Source organism: Diorhabda sublineata, chromosome 1, assembly GCF_026230105.1.
Source record: "Diorhabda sublineata isolate icDioSubl1.1 chromosome 1, icDioSubl1.1, whole genome shotgun sequence".
NCBI lineage: Eukaryota > Metazoa > Arthropoda > Insecta > Coleoptera > Chrysomelidae > Diorhabda > Diorhabda sublineata.
The window spans coordinates 42,333,539-42,346,975 of record NC_079474.1 but is presented as its reverse complement, the minus strand read 5'-3'; the positions used below and the strand labels follow the sequence as shown (position 1 = coordinate 42,346,975).

The 13,437-nt window shown below is 33.0% G+C and overlaps 1 protein-coding gene across 1 annotated transcript in view; it reads left to right on the top strand.

Annotated features, from left to right (window-relative positions):
- LOC130444568 (chitin synthase chs-2-like) overlaps positions 1 to 13,437 on the top strand; it is a 45,538-nt gene that overhangs the window by 24,188 nt on the left and 7,913 nt on the right. The window contains exons 6-13 of the mRNA XM_056779775.1: positions 807 to 1,032; positions 3,583 to 3,903; positions 4,862 to 5,053; positions 6,335 to 6,629; positions 6,811 to 7,193; positions 9,504 to 9,898; positions 11,443 to 11,751; positions 12,877 to 13,190. Coding sequence (XP_056635753.1) covers positions 807 to 1,032; positions 3,583 to 3,903; positions 4,862 to 5,053; positions 6,335 to 6,629; positions 6,811 to 7,193; positions 9,504 to 9,898; positions 11,443 to 11,751; positions 12,877 to 13,190 — 2,435 coding nt within the window. The remainder of the gene's footprint in view (positions 1 to 806; positions 1,033 to 3,582; positions 3,904 to 4,861; positions 5,054 to 6,334; positions 6,630 to 6,810; positions 7,194 to 9,503; positions 9,899 to 11,442; positions 11,752 to 12,876; positions 13,191 to 13,437) is intronic.

Sequence of the window (13,437 nt, the reverse complement as noted above, 5' to 3'; positions counted from 1 at the left end):
CTAATATTTTGTCTCCTGTGACGATAGTTAAAGATCCAATATTTCTATAGTCGTATCTACTCATATCAATCTAATTAATCCAACTCTAATTATGTTTGAGGTTCTATGAAGATATTCATTTTGCTTGTTTTATTTAAAGTATTTGTGATAATCCTGTGTTTGTATCAATAAAAGAACTGTAAATTTTCTCAGTTATTTGTTCGCATGTTCATTATATGCAAAAGTTACATGTTTCACAATCGGATGACGGATTATACAAGGAGTGGTAAAAATATGAGCTTACCAAGGTAATATTAGATTCGAATTAATCTCTCTCAAGCATTTCCTTAGTTATTAACGCATTTATACCTACCAGGGTTAAATGCGTACCTAAAAACATTTTGGTAGGCGTTTCTCGAATGCTCAAAGTCCCGTGTTGATAAATATAGAGACTAGACAGCGAAGAAGACTTGTAGCACTCAAAAATCCGCGAATCAAAAACGCGTTACATCATAGACAGTTTTTAATATTTCGCGATCTTCCCTTGTACTTTTTTCCAACAAAACTTGTGTTCATACTTTTTTCAAAATTTATATTTTATAACAGACTATGCAAACTGCTTGTTTAAAACATGTCAGATATAGTTGAGCTTGCAATTCTTACTTTCTAGTCATTTTTTTTTGATAAATTATCTTGTTAAGTTATAATACAAGCAGTGTAAGCAATTTTTGTTGTGAAAATTCATTCAACGTATTTTTTAAATCACATCTATTAGATAGAAACTTCTTTAATAATTATATTTTAGTTTGTTTTTATTTTTAATGCAGATAGAACCGATCGTTGGCAATTCTGGTATAAATTACACGGATGCGATAGCGGACATAGTACCTATACGAATGGAAGCATCTTTTTGGACACCTATATTGACATTTCTTATCAACATTGTTTCCACATATATGTGTTACGCTTGCAGTAAATTTGCCTGCAAAATTAAAATTCAAGCTACTGGTTTTGCTTTACCAATTAATATGTCAGTGCCCGTTCTTTTAACAGGTAATCTTTCAATTAAATTAATGAATTTGTCGTTTTTCGGGATTTACTATAAACAAGGGTTGCCCGAAAAGTTCCCGACTTCAACACGAAGATGTCAATATATTTGAGAGATTCCCATTGAAACTTTAGTCATTTTGGATGTTTAGCTTCTGTTTGACAATCGTATAAATGAGTCTGTGTGAAAATTTTTCTGAAAATGGAAACATTGAATATCGAGCTGTCATTAAATATTTGGTTTTGAAAGGCAAAACGCCTACGCAAATAAAAGAGAAGTTAGATACTGCCTACGGAGACTCAATTCGAACGTGGCAACATCAGCTACACCAACGTCGAGCTTTCGGGGCGGCCAAATACCGCAAAAAGTTCACCAAATGGCACTAGACGAATGTAGGATTAAGGTTAAACATATAGAAGTAAAAAAAACGCATTTTTCACATATTGACTAAAGAATTATGCAGCATGCGTAATCTATGCGTCCGTTGGATTCCGCGTTTGCTAGCATTGGACCAAAAGGGCATTCGAATGAATATTTCCCAGGCCTTATTGACACAGTTTAAGCAAAATAAGTTGAATTTTTTACATTAACTACACTCCAGGAATGAAAAATACAGTCAAGACAGTGGATTGCAAAAGTAAATCTACTCCGAAAAAGGCAAAGACCGTTTCATATGCGATAAGGTGATGGCGATGGTTTTCTCGTATAGTCAAGGGATTATGTTTATATACTATCTTCGTAAAAGTAAATCAATAACAGGAGAGTATTAAGCATCATTGCTCAATAAAGTCTTCTCCTGTATTCTCCAATTTCTTCAGTCTCGATCTTGGGATGTCGATGTCCATGATTCGGCTCATCTTCTGGTGGGTAGCTTTTCCTTGAATGCTTTTTTCTTCAGCTGATCCTCCCCAATTCTGTCGACGTGTGTCTTCCATTCTCGTCTTCTCCTCCGTACCCATCTGACTACATCTGTTATCTGGTAACAGGCTATTGATCTATGGGGTTCTCATCTATATTGTCCGAAGTTGTTTTGTCCTTTTTGAATCCGCTCTCGTTTCAGCTGCATAGGTTAATATAGGACGTACAGATGTTTTATATTTACGCACATTGCTTGAGGTGGATATGATTTTGCTGCACCATATTCCGTTTGCTTCATGTTATAGGTACTGCATAGTTGAAGCTCAAAACGTGGTCTATTATATTATTGTTCTGCTTTATGGTTGAATCTGAATAGCATTCGATGTAGATTTTCTTCATCTTCTGCTATGAGGACAGCAACATCTGCGTAGCATACAGTTCGGAACTCTCTATCGTGTATCTTCTTCCTGCAGTTTTACTCCTTCTATTATGCGGTCTAGCACAAGATTGTAAAAGTATTCGACTTAAACTGTCACCCTGTCTAATTCCTGTTGTTATTAGAACATCATCTGTGAACATATTGTCGTGACTCGTACTTTCTGTAAAATTATGCGTATAACGTCTTTGAGTTAATTTTCCCTGTACCCAATCATGGGTTAGGTCAACAAAGCACAGCAAGGCCAGCTTATTATACAATATAATTTGTGTCAGCATGAGTATTGCGTCTATGGTGGATCTATTGTGTCTGGAGCATTGTTGCTCTTCATTTATTTCTATATTTTTCGAGAAGTACTGTGTCAATATCATTGTTAGAAGTTTCATTATGGTGCAGTAATTACTTGGATCCTTCTTCTTTTTTTTATGAATAGTGATGCTGATTTCCCACTCACAGGATACTGTCCCCGAATACATCATCAAGGTAAATAATGCTGTCAGCTCCTTAGTGCGTTGCAACCATACATTTCGTTGCTTATATTGTACGGTCCTGGAGACTTCGCTAATTTCAAAAGTATCAGCGTGCTAGGAGTATCATATAGGTTGTTAAAGTGGTTTGTCCACTCTCTCTGTGAGATCTTAGCCACAGTATATTCTGTAGTAGCTTTTTTCTTCATCTCATCAGATTCCATATCCCTCTTTGACTTACGTATGTTCTCACACTTCTGTGAATATCATGGATAAAATTCACGAATTTCACTTCGAATTGATTGACACTTATCGTATTAATCAGATTTGGTGTCCAGCGACTTATTCCTGTTACCTAACCTTAAAATTTCATTTGAAGGAAAGATGTTTACATCAAACGAGTATGTTATCACGCCTATTTTGAGAAAAAAGACAACAACTTTTCTATGGAAAGAATAAAAAGGTTAAAGCTTCGCTGAAAAAAGTGTATAATAGACTTAAAAGGAGAGATAGGAATGGTTATGGAACAAATTATCTTGTTTCTTTGTTAGGCCGGAAAATTTTAAAACAATCTTATATATGAATTAATAAAACATAAATTCATTCTATTTGGTTTTTTTATGCGTACATCGTAACTAAATTAGATAATTCATTACATGAAAATATTAATTTATAGTAATTATGTATACATTAAAACCAGATAATTTTGAAGTTATAATGAAATTTAGTTAAATTTAAGTTAAAAACTAATGATGACAATGTTTTTAAATAACCACATATTTTTTTATGAATAGGTTTGATATCAATGTGCGGTATGTACAACAGAAACGAATGCGCCTACGTAGATTCCATCCCGGCTTACCTCTTCTTCAACACACCCAGCTTGACGTACCTCGAGGATTTTGTTGGCCATCAGTATGCTTGGATATGGTTAATATGGTTATTATCACAAACATGGATTACCCTTCATAATTGGTCCAACAATCATGATAAACTTGTTTCCACCGAAAAATTGTTTTTCAAACCGATGTATGATGCATTTTTAATTGATCAATCAGTTGCTATGAATAGGCGAAAGCAACAAGAAAGTCTTATAAAATTGATAACTGCTCATAGTATGTAAAATTCTGTTTATACCGTCGATAAATTGATCTCGAGTCTTGTGACAATTTATTTTATATAAAAAACTGCTAATTAAAACAAATAAAAACAAATATTTATAATTATATATGGCTTTATCATCTTTCGTGTAGTTGAAACAATTAGCCAAGCAATGTTTTCTTTCCGATGGTTGTCTCTAATGTCTCGGCATTTTTTAACAGTTCCTCTAACTATTTCTTCGATATTCTCTCACATCATCCCACTTTTTGAAAGCCTATCCGCTTCGAGCTCTCCTTCCACTTTATAGTATCGAAGTACCTAGCAGAGGCATACAATTGTGTCACAGATCCAGGAAAGTGCCTAGCAGCAGCTCATTAGCACTTTCGATGTTTTTGTTTTTGATGTTTTGATTCACCACCCTCAAAAGTCTGGTAGCTTTCACTGTATTCCGTGCAATTCCGCTTGAAGCGTATAAATTATTGGTCAGTTGCTTTGAAGACCCACCGGCTCCTGTTCCATTTCTATTACCGAGCCATCTAAGAAGATTCATGTATCCTTTATTATGGATTTTTAATCCTATTTTCTCTTGTAAAAATGTTTATTTTTATCCTTTACTTCAAATCCGTTTTTGTTATCATATAATCTGAGTTCTCAGTTAATAGATCCTTTATTTTTAACCATTTCCAATTTGTATGCCTAAAATTCTTTTGCCTCCAGAGGTTGTTCTCTTCCAATCGAAAAGCACCTTCTGAGGCTATACCTATACCCTTATAACAATTTTATATGCTACAGACTTCGGATTGTTTATAGTATCGCTTGTGTAGTACATCTCATGGCTCTGATGATTTCATTGTTAATAATTCAATAATTATCAAATGACATTTATGAAATTGGTAATTCAATTTCGAAAACACAGACTCGAAGCAAAAGGTTCATGTTTCATTTGAAGTAAAATATAACTATTGTTTGTAGATCCAGAAGATATATCTACCGATAGCGATCAAATTACAAAAATATACGCATGTGGTACTATGTGGCATGAAACCAAAGAAGAAATGGTGGAATTCTTAAAATCTGTATTAAGAATGGACGAAGATCAATGTGCTCATAGAATTGTCAGAAGCTACTTACAATATAATATGCCAGATTATTACGAATACGAAAGTAAATACTTTTCTTAAATATTTCACATCTTTTTTTATTCATTTCGTTGAATAATTGTTTTTCCGTAGCATATATTTTAACGTTTCGCGCAAATTTTACCTGCCGTTTACAACTCAATGTCAATACCTATATGAATTAATACATCATCTAGCACTTGAATATCAAAAAACAATCTGTTTTCACACACAACTAAAAATAATAATAAATATAATAAAGTAAGCAATTATTCAAATGTCTTTTTCATCATTCATGAATTATCTCTCTTGAATTTGCCTTAAATTTATATAATTGAATCTTATCTTTCCTGTTATAACGTTTTTTTAATGCAGTTTTTTTGTTGATGACTTTTTAATCCAATTTTCAAATACTTTGATATTTGTCCCATTTAGACAGCATCACAATAATTACAAAGAAACTCTTATACACATAACATCATTTTTTTTATTTTTCGATGATTGGTGATAAAATATTTTGTTAATCGACAAAGAACTTGGTACAAATAGGAATTCTTCTTCTTTTAATCTTCATCTACCTTTACGGTTTTCAGAAGAGGATGCAAATTTCTAATCATCCCTTATATCTATTATTGGGTCTATTCAATTTCTCGGTATATTTTTTCTTCTCTTGATATTACTTTGAGCTTCCCACACTTATCTCCTAAGTTTGTTTCCTTTCGTTAAGTGTGTTCAACTGTGTCCTCTTCATTTTTCTACATACATTTGGTTCTGCTGCATTGCAGAACGAAACAAAATTACAGCGAGGGTCTTACAGCTTTCTTCGCCGCATCCCGCATTTCGTAGGCCACACTTTTCTATCTATCCACTCGTTTTCCTGGATAGCTCTGTCTTTCATATTTTGTTCAATCCCTTCCTTCCAGGTAATTGAGGATATTTCTCATCTCTTTATATTCTGCGGTTGATATGCTTTCTTCGGCCACGTGTTCTGCTCCATCCTCATCATATGTCCGGACCATAGCAATTGCTTAGTCTGTATTCTCTCTGACGTCGTGTATACTTGACCTGCTCTTCATTCCTTATATGCTCTGATCTGGGCATCTTGCACGATATTCTTAAATAGTTCATTTCGAGAGTCTCTACATTTTCTCCAGTCTATCTGTTAGTTGGCAGTACTCACATCCATCTAAAACAATCAAATTTAACCAATACATTTTATCATCGGGTTGTATCAAGATAGATAACAAGAAACATAGCCCACGGTTATTTCTAGTTTTTTTATTCTTGCAAGTTCTAAAAACTAACTTAGTAATTACATATATTCCAGCTCACATATTCTTCGACGATGCTTTTATAAGAGTTTCACAGGACGATCAGGATCCCCACGTGAATCAATACGTATTGGACTTGGTAGATTCTGTCAATGTTGCAGCTAGTAAGGTGCATGCAGTGAATGTCAAAATACAACCGCCCGTTGTATATCCCACTCCATACGGTGGTAGATTGATTTGGACTCTACCAGGAAAGACAAAAATGATTGCACACTTGAAAGATAAGGCGAAGATTAGATCCAAGAAGAGATGGTCTCAAGTTATGTACATGTATTATTTGTTGGGGTTCAAGTGAGTTTTTTTTCATTATATGTTAACAACTTTTCCTGGCACTATGAGTTGAACTCAATTTTTTCGTCATCACTAAGAAGCAATTACGATATAGTCACATCTAGATCGCTGGAAATCATTCCCATGCAAACATCTTTTAACCCATTCTTTGATAAATATTTGTAAAGATTTGTTGTTTTAGGATTATGGATAACGAAGAATTAACTCCTAAACAAATAAAAAATATGGCAAAAAATTCATACATTCTTGCTTTAGACGGTGACATTGATTTTCAACCAGCTGCCGTTCATCTTCTTGTGGAATACATGAAGAAGAATCCAACATTAGGAGCTGCTTGTGGAAGGATCCACCCTATAGGCTCCGGTGCAATGGCTTGGTATCAGGTGTTTGAATATGCTGTTGGGCATTGGTTACAAAAGGCGACTGAGCATGTCATCGGATGCGTACTTTGTAGTCCTGGATGCTTTTCACTGTTCAGAGCCGGTGCCTTAATGGATGATAACGTTATGGCCAAATATACCACTGAAGCTACTGAAGCCAGGCATTTTGTACAATATGATCAAGGCATGTATTTTAAGCAGACCCAACGCGATCAATTGACAATACTCATATATTTGTCGTCATATACATATATACATCAATACAACATAATCGAATAATTTTGCGTAAGCACGTCTGTGTTTTACGATGAACACGCTTGCTTTGCTATAATTTCGGCTGTGACAAGTGTACAAAGTCGATGTTAAATGAATGAATGGATCACAAAACGTAATGAATATTCACATGATACTCTATTGAAGAAAATAAGTAGTATTGAGACAGATGACTAATCTAAATTAATTACTAATATTTTCCGAATGGATGAAAATCAAAAATTGCATAATCTCAAGGCTTATTGAAAGTTGTGATATTTCAGACAAAAATTTCAAATCTTAAAACATTCTACGAGTGACCAGATATCTTACGTTTGCAACCTATCATTCTAGTACAGGAAAACTGTTTGTCTATAAAAGGTTCCATAATCCATTTGAAAATCATGTGGTCATACGTTCATTACCATCAAATTCTTTCAAAATGAGCTAGTTCTTAAACAATTTATAGTTACTCGTAACTTAAAATACGGCGGAAATTTCAACGCGTGAAAAATCCACATTTTGAAACTTTTTATTTTTCAAAATAGGGTACTTGGTTTGAGAAAAAAATTATTGTAGGTAGTTTAAACATTTCAGTTAAGTTGCCATATTGTGTGACGTCATAGGTTATTCTAAAATACGAGTTACTATTAAACTTTGATTAACCTAAAAAATGGTATATAAATCGTGTTTTGTGCCAGGATGTAAAAATACCAAGACTTAAATACCTGAGAAAGTTTTTTAGTTTTTATGATACCAAGAAATTCGAATCTCCTACACCAAAAATGGTTTGAAAGTGTTGGTCGTTTATTCAATTATTCAACTTATTTAATATTTTATTGTAATTAAGTTTATTACGCTTTTAATTTTTAACTTGATTATGTAATAAAGTAAAAACTTATAAAAGGTTTATTCACTTTATTCTTGTATATAGAAAAATGTTTTATTTATACGTAAATAATAAATAAAAACTGTATTATAACAGTACACGTTACGTTGCCGGTAACGATAACCTCGTGATCACCAAGTATACAACTGCTCAATCTTTTTATTAACCCTTCGACGTCACAACTAAAAACCAATGAGAATCATTTACTTATGTAGTTAAAAATTTGGAATTTTTGCGATTTTCAATTGAATATTCAGATATTATTTCTTCTCTTTTAATTAAATATTTTACTTTCTGACATTATTTCATGTCAAGAACTTATAAAATAAATAAATACTATTTAAAAAATGCAAGTAATTGATTGCTGTAATTGATTTTTAGTGAGTTGATTTGTTTCCGTATATCTATGTGTTGTCTTGCCATTTTTTTTCGATATTAAGGATATGCACTGTTCCACAATGTCGGTTACATACAGCATATCTTGTGAATTGACTGATTATTGACGGAAATGTCGATAGACGATCCTACACGATCCAGTATTCTCACTTCCACACCTGTATCGATGTTTAACTTCTGGGTTTAATTCAATATTTCTCATTAATATTTGAATACAGACACTTCATTTTTCAATACTATAGTCAATATTTTGAAGTATTGTCAACATATTGACGTGGAAGTCATAAGGGGGCTGCGAAAAAGTATATAATAATTTGTAAGGAAAAGTTCAGGCATATATAGATATTTTAAATCATACCTTCTTGAGGAACCAACGTTATCCGGCGTAATAGAAAGCTACAATTTTGTGTAAGAGTATGAATATTGATGTAAATCTATTCTCATTAATTTATAGCAAGTTTCATTACTTATAAAACCTATGAAGTTTTATAGAAACACAATGAATTTATATGTTGTTTCATTTACAGTGGGTTTTGGTTTGTAGTTGCAAATAAATTGAGTCCAATCTTGATCAATGTTCGATTTATTGAACAGGATTTCAAAGTGCGTTCAAATAAATAATAATAACGGAATAACAATTTCAGAGCACGTTTTTCTTTCGCCTTTCTTTTCGCTTGTGTCACTATTACATGAAACTGTCAAAAGGTGCTTATCGCCTACTAATTTAATAAAATCAGAATACATTAGAATACATAATTACCAACTTTGACTCTATATAAAACAAAAGTATAGTGTGAAGTTGGATAGGGTCAAGGTTGGGTTGGGTTCGGGTCAGCTGTCAATTAATCAATTCTCAACATTATATCACCCTAATAATATCACCCAGTAATATCACCCATATTGAAATGGTATTTAAATTGTTTTGTATCTAAAATCCGTAACTTACTCGTATTTTAGGGGAAGACCGTTGGTTATGTACACTACTACTTCAAAGAGGTTATCGTGTAGAATATTCAGCTGCGTCCGATGCCTATACCCACTGCCCTGAAGGATTTAACGAATTTTACAATCAAAGAAGAAGGTGGATGCCTTCAACAACAGCCAACATTCTGGACCTTTTAACCGATTATAAATATATTGTCAGTGTTAATGATAATATATCAAAATTTTACATCTTATACCAAGTGGTTCTGATGATCGGTACTGTTATTGGGCCTGGAACTATATTTCTTATGTTAGTTGGAGCATTCATAGCTGCTTTCAAAATTTCGCAGTTTTACAGTTTGATTCTAAATATCATACCAGTGCTGTTGTTTATCATAATATGTGCATCATGCAAATCGGATACACAGGTGAGACAGAAATTATTGCCTCTTTAAGTTACGAATCTAATTTTTTGCCAAAAAGTGATTTTATTCATCAATGTTTTCTCCTTCAAGAGCAATACAACATTCCAGCGCTTCTCTAACGTCTCGATGCCGTGGAAGGATTGATCTTTTGCATCAAAATAGGCTTCAGTTTTGGCAATTGAGCTGAATTTCTTACCGGCGAGCATTTTTTTGAGATCAGTGAATAGCCAGTAATCACTGGGTGCCAGGTCTTGACTATAAGATGGATGAGGAAGCATTTTGAAATGTAATTCTTTTAATTTAACCATCGTTGCCATCGACTTCTAAATCGGTGCAATGTCTTAGTGAAAGAGTGGTTTTTTCTTCGACATATGAAGTCGTTTTTCCTTGATTTTTGCATTCAAACGATCCAACAACTCTATGTGTAATATTCGCTATTGATTGTCTCTCCCTTTAGGAGATAGTTGATGAACAATATTTCGTGGGCATACCAAAATACTGGAGCCATAACCTTCCGGCTGACTGTTGTGCCTTTGGACGTGGTTCAAGTCAAGTGATGGATCCATGTTCCATCCATTGTCACATATCGACGACAAAAGTCTAATTTATTACATATAAACATGGCCAAATACTACTCTGAATCATGCACACGTTGTTTTTGATCGTAAGTAAACGCGGCATCCACAGCTGGTCAAATGTTCATGCATAATTGTAAACACACGGCCTCAGCTATCTCACACAATTTCAATTTACGATTAGATATAACCAATATAACCAAACTTTTTTGATGTTTTCTGGAGTAACCACCTTAATTGGACGACCAGAACGTTCACCATCATCGGTGTCTGTAGGACCACATTTAAATTCAGCAAACCAATAACAAATTGTTCTTTTGGGTAGAGCAGAGTCCGGATAACACTTTTGAAGCCATTGCTGAGCTTGTCCAGTATTTTTTTTTGTCATCAAGAAGCAATAATAAATTACCACACGAAATTGTTTTGAAACTTTTATTTTGAAAATAATAGTCACTTAAATTGCTGTCACTTTTTACTAAATAATCGAAATCTCATTAAATTTTACACATAGTTTTTTGAATGTTGGTACTTCATAAACGTCATATGGATTTGACAATGGCAGCGCCATCTCTGTGTCAGTCACACGACTTATTGAGTGATGTTATAATTGCACATTCTATGTATAAATTATTTTTCTTCTCTCTGGTCATGATGGTGAAACATTTGTAAAATGTAAAAAATATTGCGAAATAGCAACCAAATTTTACTACTTAGGTTTTTTTGGTTTTGTGTGTGAAGCACCGCGTAGTTTTTATCAAAAATCATCAAAATTATAACTATTTCCAAAAAAAAATAATAATGTTCGAAGCACTGCCCGGGCAATACTGGACGGGAATGACTACTAAACCACACTCGAGTTCTTGAATTGATATAATAACACATTTCGTATTGTTTAGCCTACTTATGCGTGGCTGTTAATCATCACTGCAAATTATTTCATTAGATTGCATTTTACTTCTTTTTTTGTTGTAGTTGTTTTTTGCGGCGATGATAAGTGCTATATACGGTTTGATAATGATGACAGTATTCGTCGGTATAATGATACAAATCGAAGACGATGGTTGGTTGGCACCTTCGTCACTCTTCTTGATAGCTACAGGAGGAACCTTCATAATAGCAGCTCTATTACATCCGCAGGAATTTTATTGTTTAAAATATGGAATTATTTATTATGTTACCGTTCCCAGCATGTACATGTTATTGGTTATCTATTCTATTTTCAACATGAACAATGTATCGTGGGGTACTAGGGAAGTCACGGTCATAGCCAAACCTGAAGAGGTGCGTAAGTAGAAAGAACCTTCACATTGTTTTTCTGGCATTAAGGCTTTAATTGACCCTTTCAACAATCGCTGACATTCTTGCTCATTGTAGTCAAGAAAACTGTTTTTCTCAATAAAACAGATAAAAATGGTTATTTCGAACTAGTTAAGTCTTTGCCAAAATATCACTTGACATTCACAAGTCACCTACATCACAAATATGAAAATAATCTGTTTTCCTTAAAGGCTACATTTCAAAAATATGTAGCAGCCATCAATTAAATTATTTGTAACTGCATCAAAATTTATATAACTTTTACTTAAATAGCGTCTTAAATAAGTCTTTTTCATCATTGACAGAATGCTCCTTCCTATGTGAACCATTTCTAAACGTTCTCTTTTTCATTTCAAGAATTTTCAAATCTTCATAATCGAATTTATAATTTGGTTTGTAAATGCAGCTTTATTTCTTTTATCGTATTGGTGAAATTTAAATCTATTTTATAAATACTGAGATGTCTGCCCTATGTAAACATCATCACAATCATTAAAAGGTTTTAGATTTTAGTTTGCAGCAGAGGGCGAAATAAAAAGTTTTTCTCCCTCTCATTGAAAAAAATTTATTTAAACATTATATCAAAAATACATAATATTCCAAAGAAAAAATTAAAAATATAAAAATTCCTAACGAATATAGATTTATTTCATTAAAAAAGTCATGAAAGACATAAAACATCATCAAAATATTTCACTAAAACTAAAATTTAAAACACGAAGAAATAAAAAAGTAATTCTATATATTAAATAGTTTTTTAATGATTTTGATGCTGTTTACATAGGACAGACATTTCAGCATTTAAAAAATAGATAAAAAGTTCACTTTTACAATAAAAAAAGTGGAATTGCATCAACAAATAAAAAATCGTTCATAAAAAATATAAACTCGCTTCTTATTCTCCTCCCTTTTATATTTAGTTATTTTTATTCGTTATTCCACCAATCTGTTTTCAATTTTAATTCATCTTCATTGCTGTAGATATGTACATATGTACTGAACTTATTTTTTATTCTAAATTAAACATTTCAGTTATTCTACAATTAATAGAATTGAATTTTGTGTTTTCCTACATCTTATTTTTTCCAGGATAATAAGAAGGGTGACAAACCAAATTCAGAGCCTGCTCCGAAACCACCAGAAAATAAAGTTTTATCATTTTTCGGCAAGCCGAATGATAATACTGGATCATTGGAATTTTCAATAGGAGGCCTTGTTAAGTTGATGTGTTGTACTTACGACAACAAAGGAGAAGAAAGGGAAATACTTAGAAATATACAAACATCTATTCAACAGTTACAACAAAAGATAGATATATTAGAGAAAACCAGAGTTACCGGAGATACGGAACGAAGAAGAACTACTAGAGGAACTGAATTTTTCACAGGAAATAGAGCTACCAGGTGAATATTTTGGCTTGTTTGAATAATTGAAGTATTGCATAACGTGTTATTATAATTGTTTTATTGTACTTAGGTAAGAAAAGAACAGAAGAAAATTGTGTTTTCACATCTTTCATGCTTTTCTCATTTATATATTACGGTTTACCTCACGCACTAGACGTTTTATTTTCTTCAATCCCCGCCGATACTAAAACCTGGCTACATCTGCGTTGTATTTTGTTGTAAGTTGACTTTCTTCCAAACAGTC